The sequence below is a fragment of the Malaya genurostris genome, chromosome 2 (genome assembly GCF_030247185.1).
Source record: "Malaya genurostris strain Urasoe2022 chromosome 2, Malgen_1.1, whole genome shotgun sequence".
Lineage (NCBI taxonomy): Eukaryota > Metazoa > Arthropoda > Insecta > Diptera > Culicidae > Malaya > Malaya genurostris.
This window is the reverse complement of record NC_080571.1, coordinates 60,215,428-60,241,513: the sequence shown is the minus strand read 5'-3', so window position 1 is coordinate 60,241,513 and position 26,086 is coordinate 60,215,428. Positions and strand designations below refer to the sequence as shown.

At 39.3% G+C, this 26,086-nt stretch overlaps 1 protein-coding gene across 5 annotated transcripts in view; it reads right to left on the bottom strand.

The window, feature by feature from the left end:
• The window catches only part of LOC131427224 (synaptogenesis protein syg-2), a 957,395-nt gene that overhangs the window by 434,036 nt on the left and 497,273 nt on the right, over nt 1-26,086 (bottom strand). For all 5 annotated transcript variants that reach the window (XM_058590216.1, XM_058590219.1, XM_058590218.1 and 2 more), the window contains 2 exons: nt 11,654-11,857; nt 11,418-11,569 (listed from right to left, as the gene is read on the bottom strand). In XM_058590216.1, the coding sequence (XP_058446199.1) occupies nt 11,418-11,569; nt 11,654-11,857 (356 nt within the window). The remainder of the gene's footprint in view (nt 1-11,417; nt 11,570-11,653; nt 11,858-26,086) is intronic.

Here is a 26,086-nt window from a genome sequence, read left to right as displayed (position 1 = left end):
CCATATCCGCATGACTCAGCAGATTAGTATTATGCAAAAAGGGGTGCGAAAAGGCTAAAATTTTGTCGTTGTTGCAAATATTTAAGGCTTCCACTAGTGAGCCTCTTGTGGGGAACATCTCAGCCTGTGAATGAAGGAACCGGGTTTACACTCTGGAACTGATTGGGACCACGTGGAAGCTGTTTTCCATTAACACTTCTGCTATCGTTATCAACACACGCACAGTAGCCAGGAGATGACACCCTCGCGATCAATTGTCGAAAGGTGGTGGTGGTGATGGTTTCCCCTAATAGCCTGCGGGCTAGGGTGGTTCCTTGCCACGGCGGATACACGCAAATGCTTTTCACACCCACGCATTCAACGCCACCAGAACGGTTGGGTGGAACGGTTCAAATGGCCCTCGGCCCACTCATCGAAATGTTACCCTTGATTTAATCGTTAAACTCTCAACAATTTGTTGTCCTGCCCACCCAAAGTGCCGGAACTAAATATTATCTAGTCTATTTCCACCGAAACATGCTGCTCGGGCAAAAGTAGTCGTCGTTTCGATAGGTCCTATTAACTAAATCTACTCTTTTCTCCGTTTCGTATCGGTTTATTTTAGGTCCAACAGTGGCTTTCACTTCCGATGTCGGCCGATGTGAGGGTGTCTGTTTTTATGTTTCTACTGATACGGCTATTTCTAATCGTCTTTTCTCCAACCCCCCCACACACAGTTTTGAGCCGTTTAATGAAGGAAAATCAATTAGTGCCGGAGTGAAACGGATATCAACGTCGGCAAAACGGCACTTCGGTACCCATCATCAATGAAAGATCGTCGAAATGAGACACGCATCAAAGGATCCGGGAATGAATTGGACCCGGAGACCCGAAGCTGTTCGACATTTATACGTATGATCAAAAGGACGATAAAAGTGTTCGAGAGTCAACGAGGCCATCTAGGCTGGGAAGTACTGGAAAAATGTGGGCACAGCTTTGCCGAATTTGTGAATAGATTGCTTGAATGGAATACCATTCAAACATGTTCTAGGATGAAAACGGATTCTTTGCTGGAAAGTGGCTTACTGTGAAATCAAGCAAAATTGTTAGTCCTTTGATTGCTTGCAAACCTAATAAAATTGGATGGAACTGAATGAATATGCCTTTTTATTTCCGAAAGATGTCTTTTGAAACTAGAACTGAAACCACGCAAAGCTATTAAGTGATTTGTATCAAGAATAAAGTATTAAGTTTCCGAATGTGAACTCAGTAAAATTGGTTTTCCGTGAAGTAGTTCATCTTGCAACTCGATCCTAGTATAAATACAATATTTCAATTTTTGGGGCGCCTTTTCACAATTCACCCCGTGGAAGAATGGGTAGAACTTCATAGTGAATATTTCGAGTTGTCTCTAATCCAACAGCATAATTTTGACTCCTTTCTATCGATAAAGCAGAGAGCGACATTGTATTCTTGCGATATCAACTGGGTAGGTATATACTGTTAAAAATTGATAAAGAGTGTATCGAAATATATTTGTGTTGTACGCATGTATTTGTGATGGTTTTTTATGCTCAGATCACAGCATGCTGTACGTTTGGCTGTCAGCATTCGTTTGGTTACTTGTTTGTGCGGTTGAAATTCTGCGTTTTCAAAATGTCGCGTATTGAAAAGGAGGAGAAAATTAAGGTTCTGGACACATGGCTTAGTGAGAAGGGTATTATTATGCATAAATTGGAGAAGTGGTTTGGAATTCATCATGCCAGTGTTAAAACCATCAATAATAAGTTTGGGGAACACTATTCTTTGGATGAGCTACCAGGAAGAGGCAGAAAACCCGGTTCTTGCAACTCGAAACTGTACCAGAAAGTGTTATCTTTAATCAGTGTTGGAGATTGCTGAAAATTTGTCAGAAGCTGCTTGATATTTATCAACATTGTATACAACATTTTTAATTCGGTAGAAGATGCTACAGAACTTGATGATGATTGGTGCTGTGTGGAATTTACCAAGAGAGAATCGTAAGTTGACAATTACCGAAGAAAATCGAATCGATGATTCGACTTGACACTTCTCATACTAGGTTGCAATATTTCAAAACCCTTGTGTGGAGCATTTTCATACATCGTAGACACAACTTATACAAAGGTTATATGCACATAGTTAGAATAAGCGGCAATCGTAAAATGATTCTATCACAATAATCAACTGCCTGTATAGAATCGGATCGCGAAACGAGAATAAGCGACCGTTTGTTCCTTCAGAGAGAATCCCCACATCAGCGAGCTAACCTTTGATTCTCAGACAGAAATTCGCTCTCGCACTGGCGTCTATTCTATGTTAAATGAATCATGTCAGATTTTTGTTGCTACGATGATATCCGTCTTTTATTGATGGCACTGATTGAATCGTGTGAAGAGTTGCTAGTGAGCGTTCTTTGATACGATAAAAGCCATCCTTGTCTCTAATCATGAAGAACAAATCAATGTCAATACGTGATTTGTGATGTGATGTGATGTGATGTGATGTGAAGTGAAGCCACCATCAGTTCAAGGACTTGCCAGTGGATGCGGGTAGACTTACAGTAGCCCCGATATGACTCATCCATTCACCTTCTTACTATAGCTGTTACCGAAAAGCGAACAAAAAGGGTTGGGCGGATACGTAAGTAGAGTCACTTACTCGTATTCCGCGGAAATAAAAGATGCTCTTCCAACCATAATATCCAGTGCATGGATGAAGAATATCGCTATACATGCTTGAACCCGCCTGATGGTTTGTTTGAGAAGGGCGCGTCAGACTCATTTCAAACCTTCAGAAGGAAGCAAGTTTCCTTCAAGTGACTTGGGCTGGCTATCCACAATCCCTCGTCCAGTCATCAATTCGTCCGATGCCCTGATGCTCCCTCCTCTTTACGCCCCCGTGCAAAATGTTTTATATTGATAAATACAATGAAACATAGTGTAATGAAATTAATATAACATAAAATGATATAATAGATTACGAAATAATATAATACAATGTCATACAATATAATATAATATATTATAAAACATGATATAAAATAACAGTTAATGTAGAGTGTCAGTTATGCTCTTCTATCTTCGCAATACTGCAGGAAGTAGAATATTTCTCTTCTAATAACAATAATAATATCCACATCAATAAAAATAATATATGTTATTATTATTGATGACAAATTAATAATAATAACAATCAATATAATAATGAAAATAACAATAAAAAACAATATAATATAGTACAATGAATTATATAATAAATAATAGAATAAATAAAATGATATGTTGCGATATGCTATGATATTATATTACTTGAATTTATATGTCATTTCTCATCCTCTCATTCTGCCATCAACGCATTCCATCGACCATTTGTCACCACAGACACACGTGTAGGCATGAAACAGGATCCAGTGAGGACCAAGCTCACCTTGTGACGACCTTGATATTTAGTTGAAAGTTACTTTAAAAATGATAACTTATAATGAAAACAAATTTATATTTTGCGCAGAGGTACGTAGTATTACTCATAATAAACCCTACAATATAATATAATATAATACAACATAATGCGATACAATATAACATAATATAATAGAAATATAATATAACATAATATAATAAAATATAATATAATATAATACAATATAATATGATATAATGCAATGCAGTATAATACCATACAACATATTATATAATAACATAAAATAGTGTAAGACGATAATATATGACATAATATGCTATGATACAATATAACAGGTAATGTCGTAGTGTAAGTTACGCTCTTCTAATAATAATAATAATAAAAATAATAATAATAATACATGATGTAATAAACAACACAATTATATGTTGTAATATACTATGATAAACACTGTACTTTAGGATGTGCTTCAACCTACAAGCCATTTCGCACCCTCTCATTCTGCTACTAACGCAGAAGGCGATAGCACCCAGTCGACGCCGTTCTATTGACCAAATGTCATCATAGACGCTCGGGGAGGCATGAGATAGGGACTTGTGAGGACTTAGTTATCTCACCATTTGACGACCAATCAATGTCAATACGTGATTTGGCCAAAAAAGCAGGAACGAGTGTCGTAATGATCCAGCGTATCAAGAGACGAAATCACCTGAAGACCTACAAGAAGCAGAAAATCTCGAAACAAAGTGTAGAACAGAAGAAGCGAGCAGCAACAAGTGCCCGGTAATTGTATTCACCTCTTTTGCAGCATCCGGATGCATGTGTTTTGATGGACATTGAGACTTATGTAAAGGAGGACTCAAAAACTCTTCCAGGTCCACAATACTTTCCTGTCGTCGTTGGGGAAGATGTGAGCGATGCGGACAGGGCGATTCAAGTGGAGAAATTCGGTCGAAAGGTACTGCTATGGCAAGCAATATGTTCCTGTGCTTTGAAGTCAACCATTTTTTACACTGCCGAAACTATAAATTCAGAAATCTATCGATCTGAGTGTCTCCAGAAGAGATTGCTGCCTTTATAAAAGAAGTATAGTACACCTTCACTGTTTTGGCGGGATTTAGCGTCGGCTCACTATGCCAAAACCACTCTCAATTGGCTTGCGGAAAAGGGTATAAATTTCGTTGAGAAAAATATCAATCCACCAAATTGCCTTCAGCTTCGATCCATCGAACGTTACTGGGTAATCGTGGAGTGAGTCTTCAAGAAGACTGGTAAGGCAGCTGGGAACATGCAGGAGCTCAAAAAAATTTGGGCTTCAGCGTCCTAAAAAATTGATGAAGAGCGTTCGATCAAAAATTTGAAAATACGTGAAGGAATAGTTTCAGTAAATTAATTATTTGAGAACTTTTTGCTATTTTCTTCCATTGAAATTATTGTAGTTAGTACCTTGTGTTCTTCTGCAGGCGAACCATTATTCACTATCTTTTGTCCTGTCGTATATTTTTTTGTGTTAGAATAAGTGTGCCGTAAACTCGTCGTACTTTAGTATATCAGGTGTACATTACTTCCGCCGTTTTCCGATAGGTGACTGTACCGGCTCAGACTGGTCAAAATACATAGATGATAATGCATTTAAAGTGAGTTTGTACAGTGCCTAACGAATTGTCATCGCCGTTCCAGTGACAGTTGTTCTTGTTTTCGTATTATTCACGCTCGAAAATGACTGTTTATGTGCCCAATTTTCGCCATTTGCGGGAAGTTTTACTTTTCTGTTACAATTCGAGAAAAAAGGCAACTGAAGCACATCGAATGCTCTCAGAAACTTACGGTGATGCTGCTCTGAGTAAAAGAACGTGTTGGGAGTGGTTTCAACGTTTTAAAAATGGTGATTTCGATGTCGAAGACAAACATGGTGGTGGAAGAGAAAAACCCTTCAAAGATGAAGTCAGCAAGCCATTTCAAAGATGAGTCAGCAAGCCATTTCAAAACGTCTCAAGGCTCTGGGCATGATTCAGAAAGAAGGAAACTGGGTGCCGTACGAGTTGAAACCGAGGGACATCGAGCGCCGTCTATTTGTATGTGAGCAACTGCTTCAAAGACAAAATCGTAAGGTTACATCGAATCGTAACCGGTGATGATAAGTGATAATCCTAAACGCAGAAAATCATGGGGAAAGCCCGGACATGATACTTCGTCGAAGGCAAAATCGAATATTCACGGCGCCAAGGTTATGATTTGTATTTGGTTGGATCAGCTCGATGTGATTTACTACGAGCTCTTAAAACCGAGTGAAACCATCACAGGAGATCGCTACCGAACGCAACTGATGCGCCTCAGTCGCGCGCTAAAAGAAAAGCGGCCACAATATCAAGAGCGACATGACAAAGTCATCCTTCAACACGACAATGCTCGGCCTCACGTCGCTAAAGTGGTCAAATAGTACCTGGAAACGCTGAAATCGGATGTCTTGCCCCACTCGTTGTATTCCCCAGATGTCGCCCCTTCTGACTTCCACCTATTCCGTTCGATGGCACACGGCCTGGCAGAACAACATTTTCAATCCTTCGAAGAGTTGGAAAAATGGATTGCTTCATGGATAGCGTCAAAAGAGGACTCCTTTTTTCGAGCCGGGATCCGAAAATTGCCAGTAAGATGGGAGAAAGTTGTCGCTAGCGACAGACAATACTTTGAATAATACATCTGTAAGCACTTTTTCGCAATAAAGTTTTTAATTTTGGAAAAAAACGGCGCAAGCAAAGTTGTACACCTGATAGATGAAATCTTGCACAATTCGCATAGTATATCAACTTATGAGAACGATTCTAGAGATATTCCGAAGTGTGCAAAAACGTTTTAGTTTTATTCGTATTCATGTCCTCCAGTTATGTCTATGACATAACTAACCCACTTTTTCAATAAGATCAAAAGTATTAGAAATATCATCGATCGGAACAGGCCAAGAAATCAATTCCTCGGAAGACTCAGGATTCAGCAGATCATGTGTGATGTTATATCTGGGAACTTGTATTTCAAGTGTAGCGATTTTGAAAATCAAGCACGATTTTCTAAATCTAGCAAAAGTCTTAAACACTGGAAACTCTGGTCTGAAAGATGAAAGAAAACGCATGGTGAGGAGGGAGGCTTCACATTCTGCAATTGCTTCTTCATTTGAGTTGAATTTCGTTCCTGCGAGCATTTTTTGGGATCAGCGAAAAACCCATAGTTACTGTGGTCAGATTTGAGACAATACGGTGGATGAGATTGCACCATTGCACAGCGACTCAAAATTCCAATTTCACACTCTTACATAGTGCCTACCTACCATGAAAACCGTTAAAAGGGTATACAACTGACGTTTCTTGAACACAAAACTCCAACTTTGTAATATTCACATATTTTTCCCACAAACTGCAGACATTTCTAGGCAAAATATCCACAAATTAGCGAAATCGGTCGAGTGGTTCAAAAGTTATAAATTAATCAACATCATCAATTTTCAAAAAAATTATAATTCACAAACAAAAAAAAAAACAGATTCGGCCAAGTGGTTCAAAAATTATGATTTTTAAAAATTTTTTTTTTGAGAAAATCGAAAATAATCGATATTTTTATCCACACCAACACATTTTGTCACCCTCATGACAAAATAACAAAATACGAATCTAATAATTATCGATGGAGAACGATTCTTCTAAATATTACGAAACTCTGAGGGATCGTTTATCAGTTTTTCAAGGAATTGCTGGTATATTCTTAAAATGGTCTACAAAAACCAGTTTTTCTAGGAAAACTTGTATATTTAAAACTTCTACGATTTTATAAAGTTTTACAAAGTGGTTCACTATTTAAAACAACACAATTTTGCTGAACATACTATGCCTCTATGCCCGGAGGGCCGAGTTCCATATACCATACGACTCAGTTCGTCGAGATCACAAAATGTCTGTGTGTGTATATGACAAATAATGTCACTCTATTTTTTCTGAGATAGCTGAATCGATTTTCACACACTCAGATACAAATGAAAGGTCTTATGATTCCAGAGGCTGCTAATGAGTTTTATCCGACTTCCGGTTCCGAAATTAAAAGGTGATATACACAAAACAGAAGTATAAAAAATAGTCACTCACTGTTCTCCAAGATTACTGAAAAGTTTTTTAAAAATTCAGATTCACATGTAAGGTCTTATTATCTCATTGGCTGCTATTGAATTTTATCTTGATCCGACTTCTGGTTCCGGAATTATATGTGAAAATTTATGAGAAAATTCACACTCAATTTTATCTAAAATTCCTAACTGATTCTCATATACTAAGATGCAAATTAAAGGGCCTAATTTTTTTTCTAAAGTCTTCGAGAAGTCGGTCCGGACCCAACTTCCGGTTTCGGCGTTTCAACGCGAAAAATGAAAATTTTTCAATTTTATGAGTATTTTTTCACAAGCGATGGCGAAACATGTTTCAAAAGTTTTATAAACCTAACTAGATCATTGTTCTAATTAGCAGACATGGTTAGTTGGTAAATATATAAACCTACTTCCCCGGTATCCGGTTTCAAAAGCACCGATAATAATGAAGAAAAACTCCAAAAACGGAACTCACTTCGATTTCTCAGCAACGGTTAAGCCCATTTTTACGAATCATGATTCAAACAAATGATCTCATTGTTTTAAAAGACACCGTGCAATTTCATTCAGATCCGACTTCCGCTTCCGAAATTATCGGGCGATGAGTGTCATAATTTTCAAACCGTCATACCAAATTTATATACAAAACAGGTACGCCTTCACTAACAGGAGCCAGCAGCACAAATTTTTGTTTGGTTCCATATTCGTTTAATTGACTCAATAAAAATAGTGTATGAGAGGTGAATCAACCAGCTTTAATTCAAACAAAGTGTTTGTTTCTATAATCAACATCTGAATGGAATAGTTTTTTCCACTGAACTTATTTTATGTTGGTCGAAATGATTAATTATCATAAAATTTACGATTTACAGATCAGTACGAAATGTTCAAAGTGTGAAGTTTTAGAACATGACTTGTCACTTGAAAAGAATCTTCACACTAAGCTGAGAACTTGTCGTGAAGACATCAAATCAAATCAAATCAACCGTTATAGCATAATAAAGGAAAGCAAAATTATATTATTGTCACTACCGGCAGTGGTGCTAGACATATTAAGTAATAAACCATTGTTCGGATCTTGTATCGGATTTCCTTTAATAACTTTCTCTACAAATGTCGGATTGTTTTGTGGTCTTTGAAGGTATTTTTACTCGATATATTTCCACTGATTTTTACAGTTTATGGATTGATCTCCAGCCGATTTTTTTTTGTAAAATGTACATTTTTCTATACTAAATCCAATACAAACTTTGAATCTCGAGCGCGAAAATATAGTTTCACCGATCAAGTAAAAATTTTGCATAGTTCTCATGGGATCCAGAAGGAACGCGAAAAGTTTAGTGGAGCGAGAATAAAAAAACTTATCATATTTTCCCATATAACCTTGTTCCACCCTAGTATACATATACAGAAAAGTTGTGTATTTTTGAATAGAAAAAAAAAACTTTGTAGAACATGAAAATACCATATAAATAGGAAAAATGTGTTTTATTATAAAAACTGTTTCAGCTACTGGTGTGGTGTTTGTTTGCAACTTTATATGAAATTGCTTTCCACACAATATCGCTGATGATACTTAGCCCAAAAACTATATTTGCATCTCACTTTTAGAAAGATTGATTAGATAAAAAGAATTTTCCAAAGAGGGCGCCTGTTACTCTGAGTAGCTTTGCTGAAGGTAATTCATCTCGGAAATCACGTTTTTATGGTGTTACTAATTAAGTGCGTGAATTTCATTTTTTGAACCACTGTGCATTGTTACCATCAATTTGTTAATCGGTGCATTGTCTGGATAAAAATTGCTTTTTTTGCGACATATAGTTACAATATGATCCCGTCCATAATAACTGCTGACCCAACAGAACTTCATTAGTAACAACACCAGAAACACACGGGTGCCTACAGCAAGAAACGCTGACTAGACAGATCGACCATAGCAACGACGAGCGACGATCCCTGGAAGAAGAACGGAAGTCCACCGCCACATCAGCAGGATATCGATGAGACGCGTGCATCAGCAGAATAGGTTAGCGCAGGTAAAGCCATGATCGGGCTTAGCAGGTTCAGTTAATTGATTTCAGTTGAGGAGTACAGTTCGTGTACGCGTAGAAGTAAGACGTTTGTAATTAGTTAAGAGTTAATGTGAATAAAAATATATTTTTTTTTAAACCCACGAGCCACGACTCGTTAATATATATCGTCGTTTTTCAATCTAAAAAAAACAACAATCTAACAACGCGTTGTAGTATTCGCTATTGATTTATTCAACTTTCTCAAGATAGTCAACGGAAATACTGAAGCCATAACCTTCCTAGCTGTCTGTTGTGTCTTTGGACGCCTCGGACGTGGTACATCGGCTGCAGATAAATGATGGATCCATGTTTCATCCATTGTCACATATCGACTCAACAAAAAATCTGATTAATTACTTGTGAACATGACTAAACACTGCTCTGAATCATCGACACGATGTTGTTTTTAATCGTCTGTTAGTAAACGTAGCATTCACTTTGAAAAGTGCTTTTTTGGTATTATCTGGAGCAGCCGCCTTAGTTGGACGACCAAAATGTTCACCATCGACGGTGTCAGAACGACCACAATTAAACTCAGCGAAACAATAACAAATGGTTTTTTTCGATGGGGCAGAACTCGGATAAGCAATTGATGAACTTGCTCAGTTTTTTTTTTCATTATGAAGATACAATAAATTAACACACGAAATTGTTCTGAATTCATTACACAGTGGGAAAAAAACCAGGAAACCTGCAAAGAAATCGGGAACCATGGAAAAGGCAACTACCAAGAGTGTTTCTTATGTAAAAAAATCCAAGAAATTCAATGCAATGGTTTTTAAAAGCCGCACGAATCGCCATCCTGCTCGTTTTTTTACGTTTTTTTTTTTGAGTTTTGATAATAATATTTTCGACCAGGAGATGCACAACTTAATTCGATTTGATGATTACTTTTTTTAAAAGTCGTGACAAAACAATTACTAAACTATTCAATGGCAATTACCATGATAAAGAATATATTTATATTGAAATCTGATCTGACATACAATGAACCTTATCATTGCAAATGTCAAGGACAAGGATATTTGAAAAGAACATATCTCGCCTGCAGACGATCGCAGACGAGTCATTCAACCACGGTATGAAAGCTCTTTTGAAGTAGTTTAATATGTAAGTAGTCTCATCTGCCTTTTGATGATATACAAGTTGAAAATTTGTAAAAAAAAACTTCAACTTCAACTTGGCTCTATTTCATTAAACTGAAATGATAGCAGCATAGTATGTTTGAGAAAGTTGTGTAGTTTTTAATGATGAAAGATTTTGTAGAACTTGAAAAACTCATATAAATTGAACATATATATGTTTTCTTACAAAAACTGGTTTTAGGACACCCTTTTCAGAAAATACATTATATCATGAATTGCACTCAAGTTATGTGCAGAGTACCATCATCAGTTGATATCTTGAAGTATAAAAAATATCTCACTCAATAGTGTGAGAGCGGCCTGACTGCTTGGTACTTGAAACTGAACAAGCAAAACTTCAAATGACTAGGTACGATTATTCAACTGACGATGAATTCCGGGAGCTTCACTTGAAAATGGAAGCAAAAGTCATATGAATTTATATCGATATATTGACTGTCAGTGGCCATCAATTTCATTTGCATCTGATATCATTCGATTGAAAAAGAAATTTTATCGCACTGATACTGGTAGTACTGAGCGTGATAATCTTGGTAATGACAGTTCTACACAAATGGTTAAGAAGAAATGTTCTCGTCGAATTAGTCTTCTTGCTGTTGACACGTGATAGTTTAAATTGAAAATACAGAGAGGTACTCGGCAATCACTTACCGTTTGATTGGTTGTCGTTAGCTGCTCGCCGTCCTTCCACCAGGTAATTTTCGCTGGCGGTCTCGACCCGCTGGACTGACACTGGATCGTGTACCGCCGGTCGGACGATAGAGGGGTACTTCCGTTGACGATTTCCACTACCAGCGGTCGTACTGTAATATATAATATTAAGAAGGCAAATGTTAGATGTTGTTTTTTTGCGGAACCAGAATCGGACCAGGGTTCTCGATACTTACGGCGTAACTCTATCGTCACGTTGGTCGTCACATTTCGCTTGTAGAAATTACTCGCCTGGCAGCTGTACACGTTGTGCTGATGATCGCGAGATAAATTACGCACCACCAGCTTGCTGCTGAGCGCTGATTCGTGAGAGTACTCCATCATGGTGCTGGGTAAAGTTTTCCCATTACTCGACCAAGTAATTTTGGGTGTCGGAATACCTGCGGAATGGCGAATGTTTGATCAGTAATGCATGTCGGTTCGATTCGTGCCGGAGGCACCTGGAGGCTTTGGAATATCTAAATCGTTTGAACTTTCAACCGGAGAAAAATTCTTATTCATGACCCTATAAACACTTATACTTGAAAAACTTTCCAAAGTTATTACAAGATGGCACGAAATTCGAACAAGCGAATCAAATTGAATATCGTTCATATTTGAAACGCCATTTGGCTCCAACGGGACACTTTCGAATGAAGAAATATCGTTAAGAGGATCGATTGCGTGTGGAACTTTGCTCGAGCAGCGAACACGAAGGAATCGAAGCAGTCCAACCAAGTCTCACATAATCGGCTGCCGCCGTCTCGAATGGTGTAACATTCTTTTCTGCATCGTCGCCTTTGCCAATTTATGCGTAGAGTCTGAACCGTGCGAAATGAACCGTTTCTTGCACTGCTTCCTTCGAGGGCGGACCGTGGAGTGTGGTTTGGTCGATACATGATACGACGCTACCAGTCAGTTCCCAGAGCGGTTTTCATTTCAGTGTCATTGACGCGTCGTGCAGGCAGGCTACTCGACACCACGACACACAGTCTGCCAAAAGGAGTGGTTTGGTGTCTATTTACGACATAATTGCGAGTACGTGCTCCGATGGTGATGTGCGGCAAAGTGAATTGCAAACCAGTTGTTTCTGGGTGGGCCAAATGAAGCTATTTTTACTTATGGGAAATCAATGAACACTTCGATGGGGAATATCACGTAATCTACAGTGAAACGATGGAAGTGTGAAGTGAAACGAACTGCCATTTGATGTTAGTAGTTTCCCAGGTTGCTTTGATTCCAACCACAAAGGAAAACTTAAAGCGCTGAATGCAATCAATGAATACCGAAACGAAAAAAGTATCGAAAATTCTAAACATCAATATTGTTTCCCTATTAACTAATGTTCAATATGTTTTATTAATTACAAATCGTTGTGACCACCGCCATGTCTTCTGAGCGAAGAATATCATTAGTCAGAATAGTTCAATTGGAAAAAACAATTCTTTGGATTAGGGAAGCTAAAAAACAATTTTGTTTTAAGGTTTACAGTAGTGTTTCCGAAACTTTTTTGATCGCACCAAGTTTAAACATTTTAAAATTTTGTATTGATGGATTAACATTTAGATTTCTTGTAGTTTACTTAAGGGGCGGGTAGGGTCTAACACTTTTGAAAAATCATTAATTATACTCCTTATATTTTCTTATAGTAAAACATTTCAAGAATATAAGCAAAACTCGGGCAGTTATAGTCCTTTATCTATGGTTCATTCTACGAAGCAGCAAGAGCTCGGCGCACAGGCCCAAGATTTCTACTTCGATTGACTTCAAAACTTGACCAAACATTCTAGAAATGTTTCATTATAATAACTTATTAAAGAAAAAATATGCTTTTTTGAAAATGTTAGACCCTACGGACTCCCTAGAGTAATTAATTTTTTCCTTCGATTTTATAGGCAAAAAAATTTAAACGCTTTTTTCTCGACAGCAGGTTTTGAAAGTCCGTGTCCATCGTCATTCAAAAACTACTGCACCAATCTTTTTCAAATTTTCAAGAAACCAAACCTCAACGTTTTCCTTTTCGTTGTTTGTTACTTTGGGGAGGTTTTACAGCTACAAAATGGCGGAAAAATCGTAATTTTCACTTTAACCTACCACCAAAAAATCACAAAATTATAAAAAATCAAACAGAAACGTTGGGGTGTAGAAAAACTTCTACTCTATCTATGCTGCTTTGATTTGTTCATTTCTGATTAGTCTGCACTGAGATACAGTCGACACCGCAAATCACGATTTTTAAGAAGTGTCCTCAAAAATACCTCTTAACCGACTTATTTCTCAATATTTTTCCACGAAAAAAATAACAAAATGTTGTTCCAATGATGCTTTTTATCATGCAAACATTTTGTTGAACGATAGTTCTGGAGAAAATTCGCAAAAATTATGATTGTTTTCATCGTTTAAACCGTATCCACCCCCCCCCCTTAAGTTTCTAAAGTAAAATAGAGAGAAATGGTAAAAGAGCTAGTTAATATGTATTGTTAATTCTAGATACTATCAAGCAAACATGGGGTGAGAAAAATAGATGACAGCATCGGAGAAACATCAAAATCGAACATATCATTACCAAGCCGGAGAATCAACGAGAGATTTGATTAGTAAGAATGATAAATGCTTGCGTGTGGCATTAGTTCACCAGCTTGAAACTAATTTTTGATCCACCCAGACCTTGCACAATCAGATCATATTTTCTTCTTGTTCTTTGGGCGCAACTGAACGTCCTGGTGAGAACCTTTCACAAACAGCAATTGATTGCATTCGCAATTGATTGATCGTAGTATGATAATTAAAATCGGAGACTGTACAGCTGCACCTTTTCGAGCTAACTCGGGTGTACCTTAAGGCAGTCATCTTGGATCCTTTTTATTCTTACTTTATATGAACGATTTGAACCATTCGATGCAATGCTTGAAATTATCTTTCGCCGACAATTTTTAATTCAACGATTTTGTTTTAGGCTTTGTTAAGACGTAAAGCCGCCTTGAGCTAGTTTTAACATGATCAGTATCTAACGGGGAAACAGATTGGAAAACCGACATGTGAACACAATGATGTAATGAAAACCGCGAAAATGTTACCGCAGAGAACCAATTGATGGACTTTCTCTTCATGTGTTTTCATATGCAGGGTAGTTTAATTGGTAAAACAATTTCCCCGGTTAGGAGTTAGCTACGGGTTCGAGTCCCGTCTCTGCGGTAACATTTTCGCGGTTTTCATTACATCATTGTGTTCACATGTCGGTTTTCCAATCTGTTTCCCCGTTAGATACTGATCATGTTAAATTTTTAATTGTTCCATCTTATTGAAGATCACGAAGATGCCAGATTCCTACAAAAACAGTTGGATATTTTCTCCAACTGGTGCTACCTCAATAGAATGGTATTAAACCCATCTAAATGTTCCGTGATCTCTTTTACTCGCAAACGCACAACCGTAGTATTTAACTATGCTATTTCCGAAACTATCATCAAGCGAGAATCGACTGTAAAGGACCTGGGAGTCCTTTTGGATTCTAAACTTAGTTTCAAACATTTCGTCGAGTATATTATCTCTAAGGCTTCCAAGACACTTGGTTTTATTTTTCGAGTCACAAAGAACTTTAAAAGCATATATTGCTTAAAAACACTATATTGCGCACTGGTTCGTTCTATTCTAGAATACGATTCTGTCGTCTGAGTCCCCTATTATCAACTGGACATCAATCGCATCGAAGCTATTCAGCGTAAATTTCCTCGCTTTGCTCTTCGTAGTCTTCCTTGGAGAGATCCCAACAACCTCCCAAGCTATCAGGAACGCTGTGAACTGATCGATCTACACCTGTTATCTGTTCGCCTCTCCAGGGCAATATTCGTGGCAGATCTATTGAAATCTTAAATTGATTGCCCCGAATTGTTAGGCAAACTAAATTTAAATATTCCTTCTCGAAATCTTCGATCTCATCAATTCCTTAGAATTCAAACCGCTCGCACTGATTATGGCTATGATGAACCTTTCTCCAGTATGTGTCGTCTATTCAATCGATGTTCTCGTGTATTTGATTTTACCTTGTTTCGCAATACCATAAAAAAATTTTTTAAACACAATCTCAAACAGTCCTTCCAACTCCAATACTTAAATTCTAGATTTAGCTTTAGGGTTAATTCGGTATCTAATCCACAATTTTAGTTTAGTGCTCCCTTAGTAAGTCTGCTTCCATTCTCTATCGATTATGCAACCAAGAATAATATTCACCATTAGGTTTGTTTCTAACATCCGCTCGACTCTCTCAATCCCCCGGCTGTCCACCATCTTCTTCGGAACTAACTAGATCTTTATGATGTTACTAATACTTTTTGCATCCCCCCTTCTTCATCTTTTCACAATCTTTTGAGGCAATTAACTTGATCTTTTGCCGCTTCCAACTTCTTTCGAAACGCCCCCCTCCCCTTTCCACCCCTTCGAACACCGTCGTAATTCCATTTACTACAATATTCACTTCTCTCTTTTTCTCTCCTTTTTTTGCTGCACTGCTTTTATTCGCCGCTCTCCGAGGGTCACTCCCTTTGATGTCTAGCATGCCAGACACCCGCCTGTTTGTGACTTGGGGGTTTTCCCGCGGACCCTTACGGACAGCAGGATGCGGCCTTCAACGTCACCGTCCAGTCACTCTTGACCCTCGCCGGGAGTAATTTTACTTTAAGTCCTTAGTATTAAGCAGTATATCTGTTGGATCTTTGTAATCTGTTGATATAAAAGGATGAGGAGGTTTTATGCCTGCTGGAGAGAGATTGTAAATTTCAGCTCCAGCGGGCTTTTCCCTGCTCCCAAATAAAATAAAAATAAACAGCAGCGAAGACAGTCCTTCTGCGTGGTGTAAAGCTTCAAACGTTCAAGTCATTCGCTTCACGGAAGTAGTGACAAGCAGTTTCGACTAACAAGAAGCAGTAAAAACATCTACTGCGTCGTATTATCAGCTATGCGAACCCTCCGCATTTCTGTCTTTACTACGGATACACCCATACCGCCTTTTTTTTTTGAATGTCAGATTAAAAAAATATTCTTTATGTCAATGTACGAAAACACTTGAAATGTAAAAATATACGGAGTTGACCTCAGCGAAAAGTGACATAACTGCGTATAATGCATCAAACGCTCGGGTCGTTCTTTCAGTCGCATTTCGCAGCGTCGCAGCGAGCAGTCGCCTTCAACTACCAGCAGCATGGAACTGAATTTTGGATTGAATGTATGTTCGGGATTCGAATCCAGATCTCCGTGAGTTTTAGAACTGACTTATGAATCAAAATTTGATTGCTGAATTCAGTTTCAGAATTTAATTCCTCAATTCAGTTTCAGAATTCATTTCTAGAACTCAGAATCTGCATGCTCGAACTAAATTCTGAACATGAATGCAGGAGCGGGATTTGCAAAATGTATTCAGTTTTTTTTATGACCGGTCGGAATTCAGTAGGATTCTGAAAATGAGTTCAAAACCATAATTCAGCAAATCGGTTATTTAGAACCAAATATTCCTATTTTCAAACGATTATTCAAACGAAGTTTATCTCTACTAAGTATCTAAAGACTATCCCAGAAAGTATGGACGCAACCAAAAACCGTTGCCATTTCGCAATGGTTCAACATCTGTCAATTTTTATGGCTGCGTCCTGTTGGTAACACTCTTCTCTAACCACTTGTGCAGTTGTTTGTTCGTTTTCATTGGTTTGTTTCAAAATGCGTGAACTTTCAGCAGAACAACGTCGAAAAATTGTGTACAAATGGTGCACAAAACGTGGACTGGCACTGAGAAAGATAGCAAAAATGGTAGGAGTAAATGAAAAAGCCGTGCGAAATGCAATCAGGAAGTTCGGTGAGGATAACACCTTTGAGGATAAACCGAAAACGGGTCGAAAAAAGGGTCCTGCTAACCCTCAGTTGGATAAACGTATACTGAAGGCGTTCGAGTAAAAGAAGGAGGTTTCAGTTCGGGATGTGGCCAAAAAAGTGGGCACTTTGAAGTCAAATGTTCTTCGTGCTAAGAACGTTGGAATCTTCGAACCTATAAGAAGCAGAAACAACCAAAACGTAGTCCGAAACAAGAAGCATCGATCAGGCCGAGGGTTCGAAAGCTGTACAATACGATTTTTACTGGAAATTTGAACTGCATAATCATGGATGACGAAACCTACGTGCAACTCGATTACAATTCCTTGCTGTTAAACCAGTCCGAGACATCGATTGAAGTCGAAAAATTTGGTAAGAAAGTAATGGTCTGGCAAGCAATTTGTAGCTGCGGTAAGATTTCGAAACCCTTCATCACCACTGTTTCGATGAACAGCGAAATATACATCAAGGAATGTTTACAAAAACGACTTCTAGCCATGATTCGAAGCCACAAGGATAGTGTTGTGTTCTGGCGAGATCTTGCTTCTTGCCACTACTCGAAATCAACGGTAGAATGGTATACTACCAAAAATGTCACTTTCGTCCCAAAAGACATGAATCCACCAAATTACCCACAACTTCGACCAATTTAGGAATTTTGGGTATTAACGAAGGCACATCTTAGGAAACATGTTTCGGCAGCCGAAACCATTCAACAGTTGAAAAGATTGAAAAAAAGTATCAAAACTTGTCTCCAAGAAGTCTGTACGGAATTTAATGAGGAACGTTCGCAAGAAGGTGCGCCAGCTAGTCTACAATGGCTAAGTAGCAAATGTTGAGAATAATATTCTGTTGTTGTAGTCTAATATTATCAGTATATCGAATAAAATTTGAATATCTAACACTTGTGAATTATGTACATCGAAATCAAAGTGCGTCCATACTTTCTGAGATAGTCTTTAAATACGCGGATACATATAGAATAGAATTTTGATATTTTTATCTCGGTTATTTAAATGTCATCGAAGCAAGAGTTGTAACGTGCCAAAACTATGCTCGTCCATCGTGAAAATCCAAACTACTCGCACGCAAAGCAGTCTAAATTGATGAATATGGTGAAACTAGTAGTTACTAATGTAACTGTTAGTTTTTTCTCGATCAAAATTAATTTGTGTGGTCGTCTACTGACAATGACTATCGATTGGAATGGTTTTGAATCAAGTTGAGAAATTATTTAACGTTCTCAAATCGCCGCTTTTAGTGACGGTATAAATATTTTAACAATCTTCACCCTGTAACTCCGAAACCGGATGTCGGATTCGGAAGAAATTCAGGAATTCAATATGGGATCACAAGAACCTTGATTTGAACATAAGCAATCGCTGAGAAAAATTTTGAGATCTATTTTGAAATTTATGACTACTACTTAAGACAAAAACATTTCAACTGAAACCAGGTTAACCGGAATTAGTTTTTTTGGATGATAAATGTTTGCGATTGAAGTAGTTTCGATGCCAGTTTAGAAATTGTTTTAAGTTTTTTGTTTCGATGCTTCAAGTGAAGGTATCGAATTTTGAACACACTTTACCCTATAATTCCGAAACCGGAAGTCGAATCCAAGTGATATTTGAGAATTTTGTATGGGACTATGAGACCTTTCATTTGAACTTAAGATTGTTAATAGACACATAGACAAACACAAGCATACACACATACAGACATTTTGCGTACTCGACGCACTGAGTCGAAAGGTATTAAACATTGGGCCCTCCGAACCTCGGTTCAAAAATTGGTTTTTACAGTGCATAACTTAACCTAAGAATGAAATCAAAAGACAAAAGATGAGGAGGTTTTATGCCTGCTGGAGAGAGAGATACTTGATAAGTATTAATCCCAGTTAGATTTTCCCTGCTCCAAATAAATAAATAGATAAGTACAAAAAGAAATAAAAAAATAAATTGCAAATGAAGTAATTTACCGCTTCGAATATCTTTTTCAAAATAATTGATTCTCTTCGATACCAACCAATTCTTGTGCCAAAACTGGGGCTGGCTTTTCTTTCCTTGAAGTTTCGAGGCGTAAGTATTCTTGAATACTCTAAAATAACTGGACTAACTGCACTTCTGGACTCTTGGACTCTTTGACTCTTGGACTCTTGGACTCTTGGACTCTTGGACTCTTGGACTCTTGGACTCTTGGACTCTTGGACTCTTGGACTCTTGGACTCTTGGACTCTTGGACTCTTGGACTCTTGGACTCTTGGACTCTTGGACTCTTGGACTCTTGGACTCTTGGACTCTTGGACTCTTGGACTCTTGGACTCTTGGACTCTTGGACTCTTGGACTCTTGGACTCTTGGACTCTTGGACTCTTGGACTCTTGGACTCTTGGACTCTTGGACTCTTGGACTCTTGGACTCTTGGACTCTTGGACTCTTGGACTCTTGGACTCTTGGACTCTTGGACTCTTGGACTCTTGGACTCTTGGACTCTTGGACTCTTGGACTCTTGGACTCTTGGACTCTTGGACTCTTGGACTCTTGGACTCTTGGACTCTTGGACTCTTGGACTCTTGGACTCTTGGACTCTTGGACTCTTGGACTCTTGGACTCTCGGACTCTTGGACTCTTGGACTCTTGGACTCTTGGACTCTTGGACTCTAGGACTCTCGGACTCTCGGACTCTCGGACTCTCGGACTCTCGGACTCTCGGACTCTCGGACTCTCGGACTCTCGGACTCTCGGACTCTCGGACTCTCGGACTCTCGGACTCTCGGACTCTCGGACTCTCGGACTCTCGGACTCTCGGACTCTCGGACTCTCGGACTCTCGGACTCTCGGACTCTCGGACTCTCGGACTCTCGGACTCTCGGACTCTCGGACTCTCGGACTCTCGGACTCTCGCACTCTCGGACTCTTGGACTCTTGGACTCTTGGACTCTTGGACTCTTGGACTCTTGGACTCTTGGACTCTTGGACTCTTGGACTCTTGGACTCTTGGACTCTTGGACTCTTGGACTCTTGGACTCTTGGACTCTTGGACTCTTGGACTCTTGGACTCTTGGACTCTTGGACTCTTGGACTTTTGGACTCTTGGACTTTTGGACTCTCGGACTCTTGGACTCTCGGACTCTCGGACTCTCGGACTCTCGGACTCTCGGACTCTCGGACTCTCGGACTCTCGGACTCTCGGACTCTCGGACTCTCGCACTCTCGGACTCTTGGACTCTTGGACTCTTGGACTCTTGGACTCTTGGACTCTTGGACTCTTGGACTCTTGGACTCTTGGACTCTTGGACACTTGGACTCTTGGACACTTGGACTCTCGGACTCTTGGACTCTTGGACTCTTGGACTCTTGGACTCTTGGACTCTTGGACTCTTGGACTCTTGGACTCTTGGACTCTTGGACTCTTGGACTCTTGGACTCTTGGACTCTTGGACTCTTGGACTCTTGGACTCTTGGACTCTTGGACTCTTGGACTCTTGGACTCTTGGACTCTTGGACTCTTGGACTCTTGGACTCTTGGACTCTTGGACTCTTGGACTCTTGGACTCTTGGACTCTTGGACTCTTGGACTCTTGGACTCTTGGACTCTTGGACTCTTGGACTCTTGGACTCTTGGACTCTTGGACTCTTGGACTCTTGGACTCTTGGACTATTGGACTCTTGGACTCTTGGACTCTTGGACTCTTGGACTCTTGGACTCTTGGACTCTTGGACTCTTGGACTCTTGGACTCTTGGACTCTTGGACTCTTGGACTCTTGGACTCTTGGACTCTTGGACTCTTGGACTCTTGGACTCTTGGACTCTTGGACTCTTGGACTCTTGGACTCTTGGACTCTTGGACTCTTGGACTCTTGGACTCTTGGACTCTTGGACTCTTGGACTCTTGGACTCTTGGACTCTTGGACTCTTGGACTCTTGGACTCTTGGACTCTTGGACTCTTGGACTCTTGGACTCTTGGACTCTTGGACTCTTGGACTCTTGGACTCTTGGACTCTTGGACTCTTGGACTCTTGGACTCTTGGACTCTTGGACTCTTGGACTCTTGGACTCTTGGACTCTTGGACTCTTGGACTCTTGGACTCTTGGACTCTTGGACTCTTGGACTCTTGGACTCTTGGACTCTTGGACTCTTGGACTCTTGGACTCTTGGACTCTTGGACTCTTGGACTCTTGGACTCTTGGACTCTTGGACTCTTGGACTCTTGGACTCTTGGACTCTTGGACTCTTGGACTCTTGGACTCTTGGACTCTTGGACTCTTGGACTCTTGGACTCTTGGACTCTTGGACTCTTGGACTCTTGGACTCTTGGACTCTTGGACTCTTGGACTCTTGGACTCTTGGACTCTTGGACTCTTGGACTCTTGGACTCTTGGACTCTTGGACTCTTGGACTCTTGGACTCTTGGACTCTTGGACTCTTGGACTCTTGGACTCTTGGACTCTTGGACTCTTGGACTCTTGGACTCTTGGACTCTTGGACTCTTGGACTCTTGGACTCTTGGACTCTTGGACTCTTGGACTCTTGGACTCTTGGACTCTTGGACTCTTGGACTCTTGGACTCTTGGACTCTTGGACTCTTGGACTCTTGGACTCTTGGACTCTTGGACTCTTGGACTCTTGGACTCTTGGACTCTTGGACTCTTGGACTCTTGGACTCTTGAACTCTTGGACTCTTGGACTCTTGGACTCTTGGACTCTTGGACTCTTGGACTCTTGGACTCTTGGACTCTTGGACTCTTGGACTCTTGGACTCTTGGACTCTTGGACTCTTGGACTCTTGGACTCTTGGACTCTTGGACTCTTGGACTCTTGGACTCTTGGACTCTTGGACTCTTGGACTCTTGGACTCTTGGACTCTTGGACTCTTGGACTCTTGGACTGGATTTTTCAGTCTGATTCCGAATTAAGTGTTCATAATTATTTTGCAGTTCGTGGCTTCCATTAGGTACAACTTCTATGAAACAAAAACAGTCGTAAACAAATTTTCAGCACTGAAGAAAAAAGCATTTCAGAATAATCTGTAAAGCTGTAAAACCCTTACGGATTCCTCAACCAGGAGCGAACAGTGTGTCCAGATATTAAACGACCGCTATATTCCATTTCCAAATCTATAGATGAATGCACAATTTAAAAAATATAGCTTCGAAATACTTTATTTTTAACAGTAATTCTAACAAATAATTCAAAAGGATCAAGACAGATAATTCATCGCCATGTGCGGAACCTTCAAATTATGAACGCTTTTATTTCCTAGAAAAATAACAAAAATGTTACATACGGGTCAGCTTTACAAAAACAAAACAGAAATACCTGATAAAAAACAAACGAATAATGTTCGGATGCAATTTCAGGTTGCGACCAGCGTTTCTGCCAATTAGCAATGCAGCACGGAATATATAAGTTAACAGCCAGCGTTTCCCAAGAACGTCACCAATAGCAGACGATCGAGATTCCCACAGAATGAAGACCGCAGCATCAACAACAATCGTCGCCCCAGCATCAGTCACGTACACGGTAAACAAATCTTGTATCGCGTTACCGGCGCTAGGGAATAGTAAATCGACAGGGTTCTCACGATCGGCAGCTAGCTAGGTTAGGCTTAGAGTAAAGTTAGAACAAAAATAAAGTTTAGTTTCAGTTTAACCTTAGAAGTGAAAAGTGTTCTCTCTTTTTAAAAACCCCTTTGCGAGGGTAGATATTTTAAATGGCGCAGTCGTTCGGATTGTAGTGCGGTTTTTTTTTTCAAGTGATTTCTTTCGGCACGAAGAGCCATCCCCGAATGTACATCGGTGATTAGTGAAGAGATCCAGAAGAAGCTGCACCGGACCCATCATCTAGTTAACAGCGAGAGAATATCGCAACCTAACCGTAAGTAATTTTAATCTTTTAATTAACTATTATCACATAAGTTTAACGCATTTAACATTTCTTAGCTATTGCCTAAAAGTGAGCTATTGACATTGTAGTGAAGTGAAATTAATTTTAGTTAAACAAATCAGTGAAAATGGAACAGCACATCGCTGCTCTCAATCAACAGATCGCCTCACAGGAGGACGAAATTCAACAATTAAGAATGGAGCTTCTAGGTGCGTCAGAAGCTGCCCAAGCGGCTCAAGTAGCAGCTGCCGAGGCTAGAACAAATATGCTACCTCGAGCTGCAGGAGATCCCGAGAGTATTTTAAAATCTCTCCAGACTCCCCAGATCATTCGAGACCTTCCCAGTTTCGATGGAAACCCAATAAAATTGCATTCTTTTATTAGAGCCATTGATAGTTTAATGCCAACTATCAATAGAGCTGTTGGAACAGATTGCCACCAAGTTTGGATTCAAGCAATTCGAACCAAAATAGTGGGAGAAGCAGACAATATTCTAGAATTGTACGGTACAAATTTGAATTGGACCGACATAAAGCAAAATTTAATCACACATTATAGCGACCGACGGGATGAGGTGTCTTTGACACGCGACCTCTTCGCTATTCACCAAGTGAACACTGTAGAAGAATTCTACAGCAAAATCTCGCATGTGGTGTCTCTGTTAGTGAATTTGCTAAACATCAGTGAAGAGCACACAGCTGTGAAAGCAGCGAAGAACAATTTTTATCAGCAGCTAGGACTAAAAGTATTTTTGGGAGGATTAAAGGATCCGTTAGGACCAATAATCCGGGCTCAGGCCCCAACAAATTTAAAGGATGCTCTTCGATTATGCATCGAAGAAGGCAATTACTCTCACACACGAAATAAACCATTTGGCACACCTCCACCAATTCCACAAAAGCCAAATTCATCTCCACAATGGCCCATTAAACCGTTTAACAATAGATTACAATTTCCACCATTTTCACAAAAACCCATTCAATTTCCACCACAACGACCAATTCAATTCACACAACAAAGACCTTTTCCCTTCCAACAACCACGATTCCAATTCCCGCAACAACGACCATTTTCCTTCTCACCGCAAGGACAATTTCAAAATCCCCAACAACGACCATTTCCGTTTCCTCAAAGAGTGACTCAAAACCCACAACCAAAGCCAACTCCAATGGAAGTGGATAGCTCCATTAGAAGTAGGCAGATAAATTATATGAACCGTCCACATTTTCAAATAGAGGAATTTCCAACAAATTGTGATGATTCCTATTTCTATGATCCCAATGAATATTATTATTACGATAATTATAACCAACAATATCAAACTGCGTATGAAAACACTAACGAACCTCCACCAGTCGAAACAAACCCCCAACATTTAGAATCCAATCAAGAAACCGATAGCAAGGAAGCCGAAATTGATGATCTAAATTTTCATCAAGTGGCGGCAGACTTTCATCCGACGTAAATAATTTCATCCCTTACATCGAAATAAACACTTCCAAAGGCTTACTAAAATTTCTCATAGACACAGGTGCAAACAAGAATTACATTAGTACCAAGCACGTAAACCTTCAAAAATGCAGATTTACCGAGCCAACCTCTGTTCAAAATATCAATGGTTGTCATAAAATAAATCAATTTGTTGAATTTAACCCCTTTATTCAGATTCCTGGCACACAAAAATTGAAATTTTATATCTTTGATTTTCATCCTTATTTCGATGGATTAATTGGATACGAGGCGTTACAATTGCTGAAAGCCAATATTCTTACTGCTAGTAACGAACTTCAATTTGCTTCTGGAAAAATTCAAATGCAACGAAAATATCCTCATTCTCAACGAATACAATTAAACTCTAACGAGACGAAATTCGTAAGCTTTCCTGTTAATATCAATAACGGCGATTTCCTAGTATCAGAAGATACTTTTATTTGCAACAATATACTCCTGCACTCAGGCTTGTATAGCGCAGTGAATAGTCGAGCTTGTTTAGCCATAACTAATAGTTCGAACGAGTTATCGCGAATCGATATTAGTCAACCCATGGAATTTGAATTAAATAATTTTGAAACCCAACCTTCACCAAAATTTGCCAAGCCGATAAACCAGCGTTTATTCGATCAATTGCGATTGAATCACCTTAACTCGGACGAAAAATCGAAATTGTTGAACGTCATCAGTAGAAATCAGGGTGTATTTTTGTTAGAAGGAGAACACCTTACCTTTACTAACGCAATAAAACATAGCATCAAAACAAAAGATGATTTGCCTATTTACTCCAAATCGTATCGATACCCCTTTTGTCATAAGGAGGAAGTACAAAAACAAATTCTCAAAATGCTTGAACAGGGTATTATAAGACACTCTGTCAGCCCTTGGACTTCTCCGGTTTGGATCGTCCCGAAAAAGATGGACGCTTCCGGTCAAAAGAAATGGCGATTGGTAATCGACTATCGGAAGTTAAATGAAAAGACTATCGATGATCGATACCCAATCCCGAACATAACCGACATCCTCGATAAACTCGGGAGATGCAATTATTTTTCTACGCTAGACTTAGCATCCGGTTTCCACCAGATCGAAGTTGAAGCATCAGACATTCCCAAAACGGCTTTTAATGTCGAGAATGGACACTATGAGTTTTTGAGAATGCCCTTTGGACTAAAGAATGCCCCCTCTACGTTTCAGAGAGTAATGGACAACGTTCTAAGAGAACACATTGGCCTAAGATGTTTCATCTATATGGATGATATCATCGTTTTTTCAAGTAGTCTTCAAGAACATCTGGATAATTTGGGAAAAATTTTCGATACACTATCTAGATGCAATATGAAAGTACAATTAGATAAGTGCGAGTTTCTATGTAAAGAAGTTGCATTTTTAG